The 20,828-nt window shown below is 39.5% G+C and overlaps 1 protein-coding gene across 7 annotated transcripts in view; it reads left to right on the top strand.

The window, feature by feature from the left end:
* BBS4 (Bardet-Biedl syndrome 4) overlaps positions 1-20,828 on the top strand; it is a 52,734-nt gene that overhangs the window by 12,503 nt on the left and 19,403 nt on the right. For 4 of the 7 annotated variants that reach the window (XM_063638797.1, XM_055277879.2, XM_055277877.2 and 1 more), the window contains 4 exons: positions 11,176-11,255; positions 13,742-13,805; positions 16,803-16,914; positions 18,279-18,351. In XM_063638797.1, coding sequence (XP_063494867.1) covers positions 11,176-11,255; positions 13,742-13,805; positions 16,803-16,914; positions 18,279-18,351 — 329 coding nt within the window. Of the gene's footprint in view, positions 1-5,936; positions 5,996-11,175; positions 11,256-13,741; positions 13,806-16,802; positions 18,204-18,278; positions 18,352-20,828 lie in introns of those variants that run through there. The other 3 variants (XM_063638799.1, XM_063638800.1, XM_063638798.1) reach the window with 2 other exon arrangements.

Here is a 20,828-nt window from a genome sequence, read left to right as displayed (position 1 = left end):
GTATCTATGAATTTGACTATTCTAGGTTTTTCATGTAAGGTGAATCATACAATATTTGCCCTATCTGTCTGGCTTATTCCACTCAGCATTTTCAAGGTTCATTCATGTTGTAGCATGTGTCAGAATTTCATTCCTTTTTAAGGCTGAATAATATTCTAGCGTATGTATATATCACATTTTGTTTGTCTGTTGATGGGCATTTGGGTTGTTTTCCTTAGAGTCTTTATATGTAAGTAATTCTTAAAGAATTTAAACGTTGTAGAAACTAGGAATTTTGTAGATATTCTAGAAATATGTCATTTCCTATACTGTATATAATAATTTATTCTACAGACTAATTACTGTGTATATATTTGGTTCTCAGACGTGATTTTGTAGATGCTGTACATGCTCTTCACTTCATTAATCTTTTCCTTTTGTTAATTTTGGTTCCTGTGTATACAGAATTGTAGAGTTACAAGGTAATTTATTTGTTACCTAATTCACCCTAAAGTCTACATGAAACCACTCTTACAGTCTTTGATAAGTAGTTACCAAATCTCACTATTTCTACTGTGATAGTGAATGACTTTCATTGATTAGCTTTTTGAAATAATAGTTTATCTTGCTTGGCTTGGTGTCCTCACCTCCGAGTCTGTTTGTCTATTGTAATCTGGCTTTTGCCCCACCACTCCACTGATTAAATTGATGAGCTAAGGGTTTTTTTTTTTTTTTTTTCCTACTGCCACCTCTGCCTTCCAGGTTCAAGTGATTCTCTTGCCTCAGCTTCCCGAGTAGCTGGTATTACAGGTGCCCACCACCATGCCTGGCTAATTTTTTGTATTTTTAGTAGAAACAGGGTTTCACTATGTTGGCCAGACTGGTATCAAACTCCTGACCTCATGATCCACCCGCCTCGGCCTCCCAAAGTTCTGGGATTACAGGTGTGAGCCACTGCGCCTGGCCCAATTCTGTTTAATTTTTGAGGAACAATGTTAACTTCTAATTTAAATGGAAGGTAGTATATATAATTTTTCCCTATTATTTTTAATTTCAATGCTAGTAAATCTTTAAATCTGAAGTACACACTTGAATTTTGACAGATATGTATACTCATGTACATATTTGTATACCTGTAATTATCAGATCAACTAAAACATTTTTATCACCTAGAAAGTTTCCTCATGCCTTTTTCCAGTAAGTCTTCTGCTTCACTTCACCAGATGCAACCACCATTCTGATTTCTGCCTGTATAAATTGATTTTGAACTTTCCTGTAAGTTGTGCTTGTACTTCACACAAAGGGAGCCATACAGTATCTACTATTTAGCTTTTGGCAACTTTTATACAACATGTTGTTTTGGAGATTCATCCATGTTGTTATATGTAGTTCTTTTATTTAAAAAATGGTGTTTAGTATTCAGTTGCATGACTATACCACCGTTTGTCCATTCTCCTGTTAATGAACATTTGCAATGTTTCTAGTTTTTGAGTACTGTGAAAGTTTCTATGAACATTTATTTGTTTAGAGATGGAGTCTCACTTTATTGCCCAGGCTGGAGTGCAGTGGTGCGATCTCAGCTCACTGTAACCCCCATCTCCTGGGTTCAGTCGATTCTTCAACTTCAGCCTCCTGAGTAGCTGGGACTACAGGTGCGTGCCACCACGCCTGGCTAATTTTTGTATTTTTAGTAGAGACGGGGTTTCACCATATTGGCCAGGCTGGTCTTGAATTCCTGACCTCATGATCTGCCTGCCTCAGCCTCCCAAAGTGCTGGGATTACAGACATAAGCCACCGCACCCGGCCTGAACATTTATTTACTGGTCTTTTTTTGTGTGTGCATGTGCCATGTGTTTTTACTTGAATAAGTGCCTAGGGAGTGGAATTGCTGGGTCATATGTGAACTGTTTGTTTTAACTTTATAATAAACTGCCAAAGTATTTTCCAAAGTGGTTGTTCAATTTTACCCTACCACCAGCAACGTGTGAGGATTCTGTTTGCCTATGTTCTTGCCAACATTTGTTACTATCAGTCTTTTTCATATTAGACTTGCTGGTGGGTGTTTTATTGTGATTTTAATTTGCATTACCCTAATGACTAGTGATGTTGAACACCTTTTCATATACTTACTGATCATATCTTTTGTGTAGTGCCTGCTCAAGTTTTTTGCCTATTTTTAAATTCCTTTTTCCTTATTATTGATTTGTGAGACTTCTTTATATATTCTGAATGTAAGTCCTTTGTCTGTTATACGTGTGGTAGATATTTCCCCCCAGCCTGTGTTTTACTACTTTCATTTTATTAAGATATCTTTTGATGATCAAAAGTTTAATTTTGATGAAGGCCAATTTACTATTATTTTTCTTTTGTGATTAATGCCTTCTGTGTCTTGTCTAGGAAATCTTGATCCTTACCCCAGACTGAGTTGTGTGTCCCCTCCCTTTTCTGCATTAATATTGCAGAAATTAATTTTTTGGTTTTAGAAAATGTCTAATTTGGCTCAATCAGTAATTTTTGATATCTTTCTATTGAAATATATATACAGCAAAGTACATACATAAATCATAATTGTACTGTGCAGTGAAGTTTTACAAAGTAAACATACCCATGTAATCACCATCTAGATTAAGGTATAGAATATTATCAGTGCCCTCCAGGCCGCCTCCTTATTCCCTACCACTCATTAACCACCCCTCCCAAAGATAATAACTTGTATTTAACTTCTATCTTCTATTTTTTTTTTTTTTTTTTTTTGAGACGGAGTCTCGCTCTGTCGCCGAGGCTGGAGTGCAGTGGCGCAATCTCGGCTCACTGCAAGCTCCGCCTCCCGGGTTCACGCCATTCTCCTGCCTCAGCCTCTCCGAGTAGCTGGGACTACAGGCGCCCGCCACTACGCCCGGCTAATTTTTTTGTATTTTTAGTAGAGACGGGGTTTCACCGTGGTCTCCATCTCCTGACCTCGTGATACGCCCGCCTCGACCTCCCAAAGTGCTGGGATTACAAGCGTGAGCCACCGTGCCCGGCCTTAACTTCTATCTTCTAGATCAGTTTTGCCTGCTTTTGAATTTAATGTAAATGGAATCATGCAGTGTGTACTTTTGAATATCTGGCTTCTTTGCTCAGAATTATGTTTGTGAGATTCATCTGTGTTGTTGCATGTAGTAGTGGCTGGTTGTTTTCTTCCTTGTTATAAATATTCCATTATGGGGCTCTACCTAAGTCTATTCATTTTATACTTGATGAACATTTGGGATATTTTTATTGTGATGTATTATGAATAATGCCACCATGAAGAGTCTTGTGCATGTTTTTTGGTACACATACATACTTAGGAGTAGGATTTTCAGGGTCACCAGGAAGGATATATTTAGGCTCAGTAAATATTAGCAAGCAATTTTTAAAATGCGGTTAATATAATCCCCATGTGTAAAATAAAGGTGTACAAACACACACACACACTTGCTCATATGCTTATATGTGCATAGAAATAACTCAAGAAATGCTTCACCTCTGGTGAGGGATAGGAATGGAATGGGTCTTTTGTTTAGTATCTTATGTGCCCTTTGACTTTTGTTTTACTGTAAGTATGTATTTTTAAGAAAACCAACTAGTTATTTTTAAAAATCATTTGAAAGTCTTCCTACTTTGGTATATGAAAAGCACTGCTTGTAAAAAAAAAAAAATAGAAAAGCTTTAAAATCATTACTATTTTTTTGAGATGGAGTCTTGCTCTGTCGCCAGGCTGGAGTGCAGTGGTGTGATCTCCGCTCACCGCAACCTCTGCCTCCTGGATTCAAGCAATTCTCCTGCCTCACCCTCCCCAGTAGCTGGGACTACAAGTGTGTGCCACCAGGCCCAGCTAATTTTTTTTTTTGTATTTTTAATAGAGACGGGGTTTCACCATGTTGGCCAGGACGGTCTCGATCTCTTGACCTCGTGATCTGCCTGCCTTGGCCTCCCAGAGTGCTGGGATTACAGGCATGAGCCACTGTGCCTGGCCACTTTAAAATCATTAATGTTGTGTTGCTCAGTTATGTGTAATTGACAGCCCAAACATTTACATTTTAATATTAGAAAATCCTTTATGATTGGGCAGAAACTTGGTTTAATGGGTCACCTTGGAGACCTGGGTTATAGTCCCGCCTCTTCCATTAACTACTTGTTGGATGTAGACAATTTACTTAACCTTTAGGACCTTAATTTCCTCCTTTGTAATGTGAGGATGTTCTCTGCATTGCATAACTCACTGGCCTTATGTGAATATTCAGTGGAATAATAAGAGAGAAAAACTTTGAGATACATACACACACACCCTTAACAAGGATCTAATTGTTAAATTTTGATTTGAGGAAATAAAATAATCTAAGCTATAACGTAAAACCATAATTAGCTAATCTTTTATATGACTTTTTTCTTCCTCATTTCAAGCTAATGAGAAGCAAACAAACTGGATAGCAGCAATATAATTAAAAAATTAAAGGCCAGCTTCTAGCATGTATTCTTGAGTCAATACTGATTCAGCTTAGTCTCTTCCTCTTCCTTCATCATCATTTATGTCCCTGAACAGAGTAGATGTTTCTCTTGATCCTGGGCCTGTTTGCCCTCAGATCCATTCCTTGCCTTCTCTTCTCTTTTTGGTATAGTGAGGAGCTGGCTCTTGCAGCCTCCTTTTCTTCCCAGGCTTCTGTGTCAGCAGTTTCTGGCTGGATTAGCAAGTGGAGGAACTGGCAGGAGATTAGAAGGCAAGAGGAAGAAGACAGGGCTTCCCTCCCCCACCTTCAGGCCTCAGAGTCGTAGTGGCTTTTTGCTCATGCAGACTTCTGATTTGTCTCACCATTCCCTCTTGGGCCTCTCATTTCTTCCATTGCCTGTTCTCTGCATTAAAGTCCTTGTGTTTCAAATCCCCAAGTGGTTTTTTTGTTAGGCTTTGACTGATACAGGGCTCCAAATGGTAGTAATGAAAATGTCTTACATTTATTTTCTTTTCAAGATTTGTTATTTCTTTTGATGCCCCAAATATCTTATTGAGGTAGAAAAGTGTTTTAATTCCTGTTTGGCATGAGGAAATTAACATTTATTGAATGACCATTTTCAGATTCTTTGGATTTTCAGGTGAAAATTATAGGGGGGATAAATGGAGGCCCAGAGAAGTGAAATAACTTGCCCTAGGCCCCATAGAAGGCTGGTGTTGAATCAAGATTGTAATTCTACACGTGAAAACTTTTATGTGCCACATGTCTGCTAGTCCCGGAAGAAATCCTTTCTTTGATGAGTATTTTTTTTTTAAAGGCTTTACTTGCAATGTATTTACAAAAGCCTTAGTTATATAGTAAATTTTGCAATGAAAAATCTGAACCATAATAGTTTTCTACTTAGTACTTATATAGCTAGCATATTATCCCTAGCATTAATCAAAGTGTCATGTAAAGGTGTGATTTTTGAGCCTAAGCAGAATTTGAAATTCTTCTAAGAGAGTTTACCACCTAGGGCAAACTGCAGGGGAGAATTCTTGAAGTGTCATGTTTATTCACTTCTGGAATTGTATAAAATATGTCAGGTGCATCCTTAAAGGGAGAAAGAAGGGGAAGAGATGTTACAAAAGAGTAGAATGGGGCAAGAGAAGTGGCAAGGGAGTATTGTTGCTAGGTTGCCAGCCTTCTGCCCCCACTGTCTTGGTGATGGTGGAAGGGTAGTGTGGTAGCTGGGATATGAATGAGGTCTTTTTTGTAATTCACTAAAAGCCATTACCTTGTCTTCATCTCATCAGCTGCCTACCTGACCTCTGTGGTAACATAGGCTCCTGAAATGTGGCATTGGAGATGATCACTCTGCTTTATTGCAAAATAGGGGAGACTCTGTTCTGCATTTACATGCTTATGTTTTGTGGAGGATCTTTCAACTAGTAATTCTCATAATACCTGTGAAAGCATATAAGAACCAGTATCTCCATTTTTAGGGGGAGTTGGAGTGAGCAATGATTTGGAATACCAGAAATTCAACGTAATACATTTACAGGTAAAATTCTAATTGTAAATTCAGGATTCGTAGATTCTAGGGATTTCTGAGGTATCCAGAATTCCTTCATCTTTGACGATAAATAGATAATAATGGTAATAAAAATAACAGCAACAGGCCCAGCACAGTGGCCCACACCTGTAATCCTAGCACTTTGGGAGACTGAGGCAGGTGGATCGCTTGAGGTCAGGAGTTCAAGACCAGCCTGGCAGACATGGCAAAACCCCATTTCTATTAAAAATGCAAAAATTAGCTGAGCATAGTGGCATGTGCCTGTAATCCCAGCTACTCAGTAGGCTGAGTCATAAGAATCATTTGAATCTGGGAGGCAGAGATTGTAGTGAGCTAAGATCGCGCCACTGCACTCCGGCCTTTATGACACAACTCGACTCCATCTCAAAAAACACAAAACAAAATGCAAAAAAACAGCAACAATAATAGGTAACATTTCTTTAAGGCTTGCTATGTACCAGGCGCTATTTGAACCTCTTTATATATTAGGTAATTCGATCCTCACAACTCTATGAGGATGAGTATTTTATTTCCTGACCCTTGTATTTAAAAGTAAAACCCCCAACCCGTCACTGTTTCTCTTTCCTGCTTTATTTTTCTCCATAGAAAAATATCACTCATAAATGTAAGATACTTTATTATCTATCCTGTGTGGTAGCAGCCCCTGCCCTCAATTATAAGCTCCATGAAATCAGGGAGTTAGTTTTGTTCACTGCTGTATTCCAAGTGCCTAGAACAGTGCCTGGAACATGGTAGGTACCCAGCGAATATTGGTTGAATGAATGAGTCTTGGTTTTACAGATGAGGAAACTATAAATTTCCCAGGTCACACATTTGGTAATAGGACAGTTGTGTTCACTGAAATGTTCTCTAAAATATTTGATGAAACTAAAATTCTTTTAGCTTTTGGACAGCTACATCTCCAAGAGTGTGAAATGACCTTCAGCATTGGATTTGGTGGATTTTCCTTTTTCTAATCCCTAGAGTTCCATTTAATGAGCATTTGGGTTCTTGAGCTACCTTACAAATTGAACACTTTTTTCTCCAGCTTTCACTCAGGAAACACAAAACGTGGCTTGTCCTTTTTTTTTTTTTTTTTTTTTTTGAGACTGGGTCTCACTCTGTTACCCAGGTTGGAGTGCAGTGCACGATCACGGTTCATTGCAACCTCTGCCTCCCAGGCTCAAGCAATCCTCCTAACTCAGCCTCCTGAGTAGCTGGGACACCAGGCTTGTGCCACCACTCCTGGCTAATTTTTTCGTATTTTTTTGTAGAGATGGGGTTTGTCCAGGCTGGCCTCCTGGACTCAAGTGATCCATCCACCTGGGCCTCCCAAAGTGCTGGGGTTACAGGCATGAGCCACTATGGCTAGCCCCGATTGTCTTTTATTGTGAGATTTTAATAACAGCTAAGACTTGAAAATTAACATTTTATAAATTTTCTTTTAGACTACTTAGTGATATTATACTAAGTATCTGAGGTTTGTAATACTTAATATAAACTCAGAAGAGTTCAGTGCCTCATTCTTTTTTATTCTTTCCCTTTAGTAGGTAGGTGACAGAGGACTAGGTCATGCAGTTGAGACTTGGTCCAAGATTACTCAGTAAGCTACTTGTCCCAGAACTATTTATTTATTTACTTATTTTTGAGATGGAGTCTCGATCTGTCGCCCAGGCTGGAGTGCAGTGGTGTGATCTCGGCTCACTGCAACCCCTGCCTCCTAGGTTCAAGCGATTCTCCTGCCTCAGCCTCCCGAGTAGCTGGGATTATAGGCGCCTGCCACCACGCCCGGCTAATTTTTTGTATTTTTAGTAGAGACTTCGTTTCATTGTGTTAGCCAGGATTGTCTCGATCTTCTGACCTCATGATCCACCTGCCTGGACCTCCCAAAATGCTAGGATTACAGGCGTGAGACACTGCCCCCGGACCCCAGAGCTATTTATGACGGTGCACTTTATGCACTTAACACACTCACACGTCTTTAAGCTTGGTGACTCGTGTGGCTTTTTCAAAGGAGATTTGATTCTGGAAGTGGTTAAGTAGAATGTGAATGGCCAAGGTCTGGTCATTGGTGAGGCCTTAGGGGAAGAGAAGAAAGGAAACACAAGTCTTAGAAGAATTTCAGATAGGCCCCAACGACTAGAAGGGCGGTTCTACTAAGAGAATGTGTGTAGTCAGAAAATGAAGAGTCAGTTGCTTAAAATTTTACTTTTTTTCTTGTTCCTGGCATGTAAAGTCATATCCATACTTTGTTATAATTTCTTCTTACAAATTCCATTGATAATCCCTATTCTTGGATAGCAACGAGCAGCATTACTTCTTTTTTATTTTTTAAAAAAATTTAAATTTTTTGTTGAAATGAGGGTCCTGCTATATTGCCCAGGCTGGTATCAAATTTCTGGGCTCAACTGATCCTCCTGCCTCAGCCTCCCAAAGCGCTGGGATTACAGTTGCGAGCCAGTGTGTCTGGTTGTACCTTGTAATTTTTGTGTTCAGGCAACATTAACTCTGAGTCACAGTAAGCTTTTTTTCTTCCTGTTATATTATGGACATAGAAGTTTTTTGGTTTTCTTTAGGTTGTTTCTCCTTAGTTGCAGAACATCAAGAAATGGATTACAGTCATTTTCCTCTCTTCCCCATGCTCTTCCCTTTCTTTTCCTTTTTTCTTTTTGGAGACAGAATCTTGCTATGTGGCCCAGGCTGGAGTACAGTGTCACGATCTTGGTTCGCTGCAACCTCCCCGCCCCCAGGTTCAAGTGATTCTGGTGCCTCAGCCTCCCTAGTAGCTGGGATGACAGGCATGTGCCACCACTCCCTGCTAATTTTTGTATTTTTTGTAGAGATGGGGTTTCACCATGTTGTCCAGGCTGACCTCAAACTCCTGGACTCAAATGATCTGCCCCACTCGGTCTCCCAAAGTGCTAGGATTATAGGCATGAGCCACCACATCTGGCCTCTTTTCCATTTTTAAAAAGGACTGTCTCCAACATATTAAAGTTCACAAAAAATAATATAAACACACATGTACCGACTGGCTAGGCTTAATAAAAAACATTTAGTCATGTTTACTTTAAAGCTTTTTTTTTTTTTTGAGAAATAAGCATTAAAGAGTTGAAGTCTCCTTTCTATCTTTTCATAATTCTGTTCTTCTCTCTTCCTTCCTTGAGATCTTCACTATTCTGAGGTTAATTTGGATCTTTCTACTCCTTGTTACCACAGAAAAGTAATTTCTTAATGAATTTGACCATATTTTAAACTTCTGATTTCAGTGGGCAGGTAACTCATTTTTTAGTTTCTGTATCATGAGCCATTTTCAATGACTCAACTAGATTTTTTTCATCGTTGACTTCTCATTTCTGGGCAACAGCATAATGTTCTCATTTGAGCTATTTCTAAGGATTGTGTTTAACTAAAATATTTTTGGTACTCTGTTCATCAGATGTGATTTTTTGTTGTTGTTGTTTGAGACGGAGTCTCGCTCTTTCACCAGGCTGGAGTGCAGTGGCGCAATCTTGGCTCACTGTAACCTCTTTCTCCCAGGTTCAAGTGATTCTCCTGCTTCAGCCTCCCAAGTAGCTGGGACTACAGGTGCTTGCTACGATGCCCGGCTAATTTTTTGTATTTTTAGTAGAGATGGGGTTTCACCGTTTGGCCTCCCAAAGTGCTGGGATTACAGGCGTGAGGCACTGCGCCTGGCCAGATGTGATATTAACTATCTTATATATATATTTATGTTGCGGGATGTCAGGGACCCCAAACAGAGGGACCGGCTGTGGCAGAGGAACATAAATTGTGAAGATTTCACGGACATTTATCAGTTCCCAAATAATATTCTTATAATTTCTTATGCCTGTCTTACTTTAATCTCTTAATCCTGTTATCTTCGTAAGCTGAGGATGTACGTCACCTCAGGGCCACTATGATAATTGTGTTAACTCTACAAATTGATTGTAAAACATGTGTTTGAACAATATGAAATCAGTGCACCTTGAAAAAGAACAGAATAACAGTGGTTTAGGGAACAAGGGAAGACAACCATAAGGTCTGACTGCCTGTGGGGTCGGGCAAAATAGAGCCATATTTTTCTTCTTGCAGAGAGCCTATAAACGGACATGCAAATAGGGAAGATATTGCTAAATTCTTTTCCTAGCAAGGAATTTTAATAATTAATACCCTGGGGAAGGAATGCATTCCTGGGGGGAGGTCTATAAATGGCCGCTCTGGGAGTGTCTGTCTTATGCTGTTGAGATAAGGACTGAAATACACCCTGGTCTCCTGCAGTACCCTCAGGCTTATTAGGGTGGGGAAAAAACCCCACCCTGGTAAATTTGAGGTCAGATCAGTTCTCTGCTCTTGAACCCTGTTTTTTGTTGTTTAAGATGTTTATCAAGACAATTCGTGCACCGCTGAACATAGACTCTTATCAGTAATTTTGCTTTTGCCCTTTGCCTTGTGATCTTTGTTGGACCCTTATCAGGAGTTTCTGATTTTGCCCTTGTCCTGTTTCCTCAGAAGCATGTGATCTTTGTTCTCCTTTTTGCCCTTTGAAGCATGTGATGTTTGTGACCTACTCGCTGTTCTTAGACCCCCTCCCCTTTTGAAATCCTTAAAAACACTTGCTGGTTTTGCAGCTCAGGTGGGCATCACGGTCCTACTGATATGTGATGTCACCCCCGGAGTCCCAGCTGTAAAATTCCTCTCTTTGTACTCTTTCTCTTTATTTCTCAGCCAGCCGACACTTGTGGAAAATAGAAAGAACCTGTGTTGAAATATTGGGGGCAGCTTCCCCGTATATTTCCTTAGTGACATTCCTGCAATCTCCTTTAGAAAGTCTTTCTATTCACCTTCTATAACCAGGGAAGGAGAGATTGAGAAGAAGAGACAAAGGATGATTTTATGTTTTTCAGTCCCAGTCATTATTTGATGAGAAACTGATATTACAACCTTCAAAAACTCAAGATATGTATTCAACATGTAGTAGTAGAACAAGTATCTTAGTTTAATAGTCTATATATTTTTGATGCACTATAATATATTCTTGTAGTCAGTAGGATCAAAATTTTAATGTGATATTGCAGTATGTTTATGGTTAGTTTAGACATGAGGATAGTGCTAAAGGAGAAAATCTGATGACTGTGTTGTTTGTTTTGTGAAAATATGCTACCTAGCTCCAGAGTTTCCTATTTTGGAGAAACAGAACTGGTTGATTCATCTTCATTATATCCAGAAAGATTATGAAGCCTGCAAGGTAAGAGATTGCCATGATAATAAAAATGAGAAGGCAGGATGTTGGGTAGGCAACTAACAGTGCCTGCTGAACAGCATGTGGCAGTTTATATCTCAGTGATAAAATATGAATTCCTTTTTCCCCATACTTCACACACTGGTTATCTTTTGCTATGGTAGTGATGTTTAACATACAACCTCAAAATGTCAGTGGCCCCCAACAAACAGATATTTATTAATTGCTCATGGGCTTTCAGATCAGCTGTGGGTTGGCTGGGTTTGACTGCAGGCTGTGGGTCAGGTTCAGGTGTGTTCCATGTGTCTTCTCATGTCAAGAGCAAACAACTCTCTGGGATATGTTGGTCTTCTGGTGGAGGCAGATGTTCAGCTCAGCACATTAAGTTTTTTATCTTTGGATAGATGAAAAATGGTATTTTGTTGAGTTCTTTTTTTTTTTTTTGAGATGGAGTCTCACTCTGTCACCTAGGCTGGAGTGCAATGGCACGATCTTGGCTCATTGCAGCCTCTGCCTCCCAGGTTCAAGCAATTCTTCTGCCTCAGCCTCTTGAGTAGCTGGGACTACAGATGAGCGTCACCACGCCCAGCTAATTTTTTGTATTTTTAGTGGAGATGGAGTTACACCATATTAGCCATGCTGGTCTCGAACTCCTGACCTCGTGGTCTGCCCGCCTTGGCCTCCCAAAGTGCTGGGATTACAGGCGTGAGCCACCGTGCCCAGCCCTGAGTTTTATTTTTTAATTTCCCTCTTATTGCAAGGTTGATCATCATGTGTATATTTAAAAACCATTTGTATTTCCCTTTCTCTGTATCTTTGGTAACATACCATATATGTTACAAACTTGCGGGCAGACAGTGGTAGTACTAACATGCAGAACATATCCTTGGTGTCATCTTTTTTGGCATCCAGAGCTTTGTGACCCATCTAAGGTTTTTAATTTATACCTGTGGCATTTATACCTATGGCAATGCACAGAACTAATTCATACTGGTATGACAAAGATTCATGCCAGTTTTTTTTTTTTTTTTTTTTTTTGAGATAGAGTTTTGCTCTTATTGCCCAGGCTAAGAGTGCAGTGGCACACTCTCGGCTCACTGCAACCTCTGCCTTCTGATTTCAAGTGATTCTCCTGCCTCAGCCTTCCAAGTCGCTGGGATTACAGGCGCCTGCCACCACGCCCAGCTAATTTTTTTTTTTTTTTTTTTGTATTTTTAGTAGAGATGGAGTTTCACCATGTTGGTCAGGCTGGTCTCGAACTGCTGACCTCGTGATCCACCTGCCTTGGCCTCCCAGAGTGCTGGGATTATAGGCATGAGCCACTGCACCTGGCCCATACCAGTGTTTTTTTGATACCACTGATCTGAAAGCAGATACCAGTATGAATCTTTTTCTTTTTCTTTTCTTTTTTTTTGAGACAGAGTTTTGCTCTTGTCGCCAAGGGTGGAGTGCAATGGCGTGACCTTGGCTCACCACAACCTCCGCCTCCTAGGTTCAAGCGATTTTCCTGCCTCAGCCTCCTGAGTAGCTGGGATTACAGGCATGTGCCACCACACCTGGCTAATTTTTTGTGTTTTTAGTAGAGATGGGGTTTTTCCGTGTTGGTCAGGCTGGTCTCAAACTCCCGACCTCAGATGATCCGCCTACCTCGGCCACCCAAAGTGTTGGCATTACATGCGTGAGCCACCGCGCCCAGCCACCAGTATGAATCTTGAAAGGTTCTCTTTCTTTTTCATCTGTGATAATACTTGGAAATCTTTTCATACTTTTCTTACCTTGCCTAGTTAGATTTTAGACAGGGGTTGGCAAACTTTTTCTGTAATGGGCCAACAATATTTTAGGGTTTGTAGGCCACATACAGTCGCTACATCATATTTGTTATCTTATTTTTTATAACCCTTTAGAAATATAAAAACCACTGTTAGCTTGAGAGCTGTACAGAAATATACAGGGCCTGTAAGCCCTGTAGTTTGCAAATCCCTGTTCTAGAATAAGTAGTCATAACAAGGGAGTTGAAATTTTAAGAAACTGAATGAACTAGTACTTTACTAGGCATTATTAATACTCTAGGTTTTTTTACATATGATTCTTATCCAGGTCTACTTTTTCATTACTATTTTATTTATTTATTTTTTAGATGGAGTCTTGCTCTGTTGCCCAGGCTGGAGTGCAGTGGCGTGATCTTGGCTCACTGCAACCTCCGCCTCCCGGGTTCAAGCGATTCTCCTGCCTCAGCCTCCTGAGTAGCTGGGATTATACGCATGTGCCACTACTGCCCGGCTAATTTTTGTATTTTTAGTAGAGATGGGGTTTCACCATATTGGTTAGGCTGATCTTGAACTCCTGACCTCATAATCTGCCTGCCTTGGTCTCCCAAAGTGTTGGGATTACAGGCATGAGCCACCACACCTGGCCTGTCCATGTCTACCTTTTCTTAAAGACACCTGGAGAAACTTAACCACTGCTCAGAAGCATTTTTCTTCCTCTTTCAGGCTGTTATCAAAGAACAGCTTCAGGAGACTCAGGGATTGTGTGAATATGCTATCTATGTCCAAGGTAAGACACACACTTCTTGTCTTCTTGCTAGAGAAATACACTTTTCCTAGGTTCTTGAAAAAGACCAGGCAATTGAAGAAACAAGTTCAAGTACAGTCATGCACCGCCTAACAACGGAGATATGTTCTAAGAAGTGTATTGTTAGGCAATTTTGTCATTGTGTGAACATTACATAGAGTGTACTTACACAAACATAGATGGATGATATAGTGTACTATACACATAGGCTATATGATACAGTCTATTGCTCCCAGGCTACAAACCTATATGAGCAGGTGTTATACTGAATACTGTAGGCAGTTGTAAAACAGTGGTAAGTGTATCTACACATAGAAAAGGTACTGTAAAAATATGGTATAAAAGATAAAAAATAGTATACCTGTATAGAGTACTTACCATGGATGGACTGGAAGTTGCTCTGGGTGAGTTAGTGGTGAATGAATGTGAAGGTCTAGAACATTACTGTATACTAATGTAGACTTTATAAACACTGTACACTTAGCCTACACTAAATTTATTTAAAAATATTTTTTCTACAATGATAAATTAACTTTAGCTTACTGTAACTTTTTACTTTATAAACTTTAAAACTTTTTGGCTCTTTTGGGGTAATACTTAAAACACACAACAACATTGTACATTTGTACAAAAATAGTTTATTTATGTCCTTATTCTATAAGCTTTTTTCTTTTTCTTTTTTTTTTTTGTAGAGAGACAGAGTCTCACTATGTTGCCCAGGCTGGTCTTGAACTCCTGGGCTCAAGCACTCCTCCTGCTTCAGCCTCTCAAAGTGCTGGGATTATAGGCATGAACCACAACACTCGGCTCTTTATGCTATTCTTAAAACTTTTTATTTTTTTACTTTTAAACTTTTTTGTTAAAAACTAAGACACACTACTACAGTGGTAGTACTAACATGCAGAATGTATCCTTGTTGTCTTTTTTGGCATTCAGAGCTTTGTGACCCATCTAAGGTCTTTGACACACACACACACACACACACACACACACACACGCACTGGTCTAGGCCTACACAGAGTCAAGATTATAAATATCACTGTCTTCCACCTCCTTATGGAAGGTCTTCAGTGGCAATAACATACATGGAGCTGTCATCTCCTATAACAATAGGAATACCTTCTTGAATACCTCCTGAAGGATCTGCCTGAGGTGGTTATACTTTTTTTAGTAAGTGGAAGGAGTACACGCTAAAATAAAGATTAAAATATATAGCGTAGTAAATACATAAACCAGTAATGTAGTCATTTATTATCATTATCAAGTATTAAGTTCTATTTATACGTAATTGTATATGCTGTACTTTTATGTGACTGGCAGCACAGTAGGTTTGTTTATACCAGCATCACTACAGATAGGTGAGTAATGCATTGCACTGTTTTGATTGCTATGACGTCACTGGGCAATAGGAATTTTTCCTCTTCATTATAATCTTAAGGGATCATCGTCATTTATACATCTGTCGACCAAAATGTCATTACAGGTGCATGAGTGTAAATGTTCTAGAAAGGTTTTATTCAGTATTAATCTTTTTATGGAATCTGAATATAATTACTGTGTTGGATTTGACTTCAGAAATGACTAGTAATGTTAAAAAATTGCTATGATTACCCATTTTTTAGTTTCTGGCTAGTTTTTTTTGGAATGGATGCTTAGGATTCCTGCCTAATACAGTGATTTCAGGGCCAGAAGATGCTTTTGGAAGGATTCCTTGTAATCAAGCTAAAAGAGATGAAGAAGAGCTTGAGGATTTCTGTAAGGTGAATCAGGATGGGGGAAGAAGCCTAGAAATAAACAAGATAAAGCAGAGCATAAATTCAGCTCATTAGAAACCAAAGATAAGGACCACTCACTTTTTTTTTTTTTTTTTTAGACAGAGTCTTGCTCTGTTGCCCAGCTGGAGTGCAGTGGCACGATCTCAGCTCACTGCAACCTCCGCCTCCCAGGTTCAAGCAATCCTCCTGCCTCAGCCTCCCGAGTAGCTGGGATTACAGGCACATGCCACCACGTCCGGCTAGTTTTTGTATTTTTAGTAGAGACGAGGTTTCGCTATGTTGGCCAGGCTGGTCTTGATTTCCTGACCTCAGGTGATCCACCTGCCTCGGCCAACCAAAGTACTGGGATTACAGGCATGAACCACTGTACCTGGCCCACTGACTTAAATTTTCCTCTTTAGTGGCATATTTTCCTCTTTAGTTTTTTAAAAATTTCCTTTTAGTTTTTTTAAAATTTCCTCTTTAGTGGCAATTTTCCTCTTTAGTTTTTCCAGGAACTTTCTTTTTGACTCCTGGGTGTAAATGAATGGTTTTGTTTACCATTCATTGCATTTGTAGTCTTCAGACTAACATATAATTTTCTGACATTGTTGTTAAGATATTGACAAATTTAGGACATCATGGCAAAAAATGCTCTTATTCCCAGCGTCACAAGTATCAGACTTTCAGTGCCTGATAAATTCTTCTGAAAACATAGGCCTAGGAAAAACCTCTGGTTCTAATTGGTTGTCATACTGACAACCGAAGTCTTAAATGTCATTGTATTCTTTGCCAAAATCTCCGTGTTGAATTTGAGGTATTGATTCCATTTGCCCCATTTGGGGGTTTGCTCTGAAAACTATCAGTTAGAAGTCAATTATGATAAATGAAGCATCTGATGGGGAAGCCCCAAAATGTTCTTAATGTGAAGAGTTTGTGTGATAATTTGCAAAGGAACTGATTATCTATGTGATGGATCCTGGGAGTAGAGAGAGAAGTAGGTAGGTTTGAGCTACCTTACTAAAAGAGAGTTGAGCTTGTCAGCAGTTTTGGTTGTTGTTTCAGCCTGTCCAAAGTCATATCTGATTGTATTAAGGATACAGTTGTCCAAAGGATTTACTTGATGTGGTTTCCCAGTTTTCTCTTCTCCAATTTTTCTGACCCCAGGCTCCATTCTTCCCAGAACATGGTTTTACTTTTTTTTGTATTTTCTGTTTCTTGGCAGCATTGATATCTCGCCTGGAAGGAAATATCCAAGAATCCCTAGAACTCTTCCAGACATGTGCAGTTCTTAGCCCTCAGAGTGCAGATAACCTCAAGCAGGTGGCCAGATCTTTGTGAGTATTGGCAACCTGGAGGCCCTAGGGCACTCACAGAGAACATTGTAAAATGCATTCTTAGGTACAGCCTGCTGCTGGCAGCCGCATCAGCCTGATACACAAGTGGGGAATGGTTTAATAGGTATAATGGGATTCACTCTGAAGAGCATGGATTAAGTTTGAAATTTGAGATAACTAGTGTTAAGGAACTAAGCCTTTTAAACACTGTGCATTCTAGTTTGATGGGGGACCGATATTGTTTATCATGTAAATAGAGACACCTTGTACCCTAAGTCTTCTAAACTTATTGGCAGTCCTTGGAATTTTTCTCATCTTCTCTTCTAACACTTAATATTTGTCACACAGTAAGTTTTTAGTAAGGACAGAGAGTTCCTGACTTCTGATGGCTCAACTTACATAATTTGTCAACTTTACAATGATGTAAAATTGTTTTGTATTCAGTAGAAACTGTACTTCAAGTATCTATACAGCCATTCTGTTTTTCATTTTCATAGTATTCAGTAAATTACGTGAGATATTCAGTATTTTATTATAAAATTGGCATTATGTTAGATGATTTTGCCCAACTGTCAGCAAATGTATTTAAGAAAGTGGAGATAGGAACTCCATGGAACAGAGTAGGTGTTCTGAGCATGCTTAAGATAGGCTAGGCTATCTATGATGTCTGGTAGAGTAGATGTATTACTTGCATTTTTGAATTACAGTATTTTCAATTTACAATGGGTTTACTGGGATGTAACCCCATCATAAGTTGAGGAGCATCTCTATTTGTTGAGTGAATGTCCTAAAGGTTCCTAGATGGAAAGAATCTCAAGTCTTTATAAACTACTAGGTACTCCCTTTTCAGTCCTTTGTTCCATGGAGTTCCTATCTCCCCTTTCTTAGTCACATTGCCATTCATACCTGTGTTGTTTTTGCATAGAGCTTGGTTTTCCCTGTTTCTCTCTAAACTCAGGATCCAGTATCATGGAAAGAGACTTAGTCTTGGAAGGAAAGGACATGTCCCTAATGGGTGTTGATAAATGATGATAGTTACTGCTTAACATGGTATATCATTAGGCTTATTTCTTTTTTTGGTCTGCATTTATAGTACATTGTAGAAGGAAAATTCCACAAGACTCTCACTAAAATTGGTATAGAATGAGACCAAGGCCTTGGAACAGCTGCCAGTGCAATCCCTACTAAGAGAGCTTCCGCTGTTGGTGTATAGCAGCTTCACTGACCAAACCAGCACAACCAGCTCATGGAGAAAAGGCTTCTAGAATTCTCTGCTGGATGAAATATGAGTAAAATGTGGGACTAGTAGGGTTAGTCTTCTAAGAATTTTGAGGTAATAATTATGGAAAATATATCTTTTACAGATTTCTTTTGGGAAAACATAAAGCTGCCATTGAAGTATATAATGAAGCAGCTAAACTCAACCAGAAAGATTGGGTAAGTAGAGAACTTTCAGTTCTTTCTTATTAGTAAACATGCTAATGGTTCCATTTATCATATGGCTGTCTTATTTCTGAATTCTTGCATTCCAAAAATGTCTTGATTTTATCATCATACTTAATTCATGATTTGTCTAAGTATAGAATCAAAAACCATGTTTCCTCATAACTTTGCAGGCATTGCTGCATGATTTTCTAGCAGTTTGCTGACGAGCAGTCTCTTACCAGTCTGATTCTTGTTGATGACCCCTAGAAGCTGTGGGTATTTTTTTCATCATTGGAATTCCACAATATCAGCAATAGGCATCTAGTTATGTTTCATATCTTTTTCCCATCCCCATCTGTGTGACATTCAGTTGACTCTTTCATTCTGAAGACCCTTGCCTTTCTCTGGGTCAGGGCCTTTGAGTAGTTCTTTATTTTTCCCCTCCCCTTTTCTTTGTATCAATTGAGGATTGTGTGTAAACGCAACAGAAATTTTGACTAAACATTGGCTTTACAAATTAGGGTTTTGTTTTTTTTTTAATTCTCGTGAAACAAGATGTCCAGGTAAGTAGTTGCTGGCATTGATTTGGCGGTCCTAGGATGTCAAGGCTGAGAGTTTTTCCTCATGGTGACAAGAAGACTGCTGCATCTAACATCACATCTGCATTCTAGAGAGGGAGGAAGAAACAACAAGGAGAAAAGGACAGAGACTATATTGGGAAAGCACAACTTTCCCAGAAGTCCCCCACAGACTTCCACTTACGTCATATCAGCTCCCCTTCTATAAGGAAGGCTGGTTAAATGTAGTTTTTAATCTGGTCACATTGCCACTCTAAACAAAATTAGGGTTCTTTTAGTAAGGAAAAACAGAAGAGTAGGTAGCAGGTAGGCAAGCAGGTAACTAGCAGCATCTGCCACACTGTTTTCCATTCTCTATGAGACATGTTCTCTAACTATACTCTTAACTTGCCTCTCATTTTCTACCTCCATGTCCTTTTTTCGGGGGGCGGGGACAGAGGCTTACTCTGTCACCCAGGCTGGAGTGCAGTGGCGTGATCTTGGCTCACTGCAACCTCTTTCTCCCAGGTTCAAGTGATTCTCCTGCCTCAGCCTCCCGAGTAGCTGGGATTACAGGTGCCTGGCTAATTTTTGTATTTTTGGTAGAGACAGGGTTTCACCATGTTGGCTAGGCTAATCTCCAACTCCTGACCTCAGGTGATTCACCCATCTAGGCCTCCCAAAGTGCTGGGATTATAGGTGTGAGCCACCACGCCTGACCCTTCTTGTCCTTTTATTATATGTTCAGGACATGTATTCAGTCTTATCTTCCATATCATCATTTTTGTTTTTAGCTGTTTGTATTCTGTTATATACCCTATCCATCCAATATTTTTTATTTCATTTCCTTTTATTGTATTTTTAATTTCCAGAAATCTTGTCTTTTCTTCAATGTCTCTGATTCTTGAAGTTCTTTTCTGCTTCTCAGAATTTTCTTTTTCTTCCTCTCTGCATTTTGGTTCTTCTATTTTATGCTGTTGGTATTTTTCAAGTATTTGATGATTCTTGGAGAGACATTGATATCTGTGAGTGAAGGACTAGATTTATTAGTACAGAGAATTAGCTTGGATTTCCTTTGCAGTTCTTATGGGGCACTATTATTTTTGAAGTGTGTTCAATTTGTCAGTCGCTTTTCTTCTGTATGTCGGAAGATTTGAGTTGAGTCTTTATGCCATGGAGTATGTTATAGCTAACAGCCAGAGTGAAGCTACAGATGAAGAAAAATTCATGTACTTTTCATTCAGTTGGTTTTTCAAAAAATGAGTATGTCTGCTATATGCCAAGCACTGGTCTATGCCTTGGAGATGCAAAGATGGACTGTTAGATTATAAGATACTCAACTAGAATAGGAAATGAATGAAGAGGAGCCAGTTTGGGAAGAGGGTGATGGTAAGAAATCAGGGTTAAATCCTGTCTTTCAGAGGATTTTGGATATAATAAGTTTTAGGTTCTGAGGGGATATCTAAATTGAGATGTGTCCAGTATGGTTGGATATAGAAATCTGAAACTCAAGTGTTTTGGAGTAGAGATGTACATTCTGGAGTCAACAACATAAAGGTGGTAATTGAAACCATTAGATTGGTTGACGTTACCCTGCAGTGAGCTGAGGATGGAACCCTGGAAAAAAAGAGTTTTTTACTTTTTTTTTGTTTGAGACAGCACAGGAAAAGTTACTGCTTTAATGCAGGGAGGAAGCCCTGCACTCTGTATGGGGGCCAGGACCATGGGGGTGGCCAGCACCACAAATGGTCACCATACAGGCCAGGGAGGAGCCAGGGCCCGCCAGGAATCCCTGGAACATCCCTGGATGCTAGCAGTTTTTTACTTTCTAAACTTTTTTTTTTTTAAGAGACAAGGTTGCCTAGGCTGGAGTACAGTGGGGTGATCATAGCTTACTGTAACCTCCAACTCCTGGGCTCAGGTGATCCTCCT

The sequence above is a fragment of the Symphalangus syndactylus genome, chromosome 5, assembly GCF_028878055.3.
Source record: "Symphalangus syndactylus isolate Jambi chromosome 5, NHGRI_mSymSyn1-v2.1_pri, whole genome shotgun sequence".
In the NCBI taxonomy this organism is placed as follows: Eukaryota; Metazoa; Chordata; class Mammalia; order Primates; family Hylobatidae; genus Symphalangus; species Symphalangus syndactylus.
Note: the sequence above shows the minus strand (reverse complement) of the source record. Positions and strands in the feature narration are given on the sequence as shown.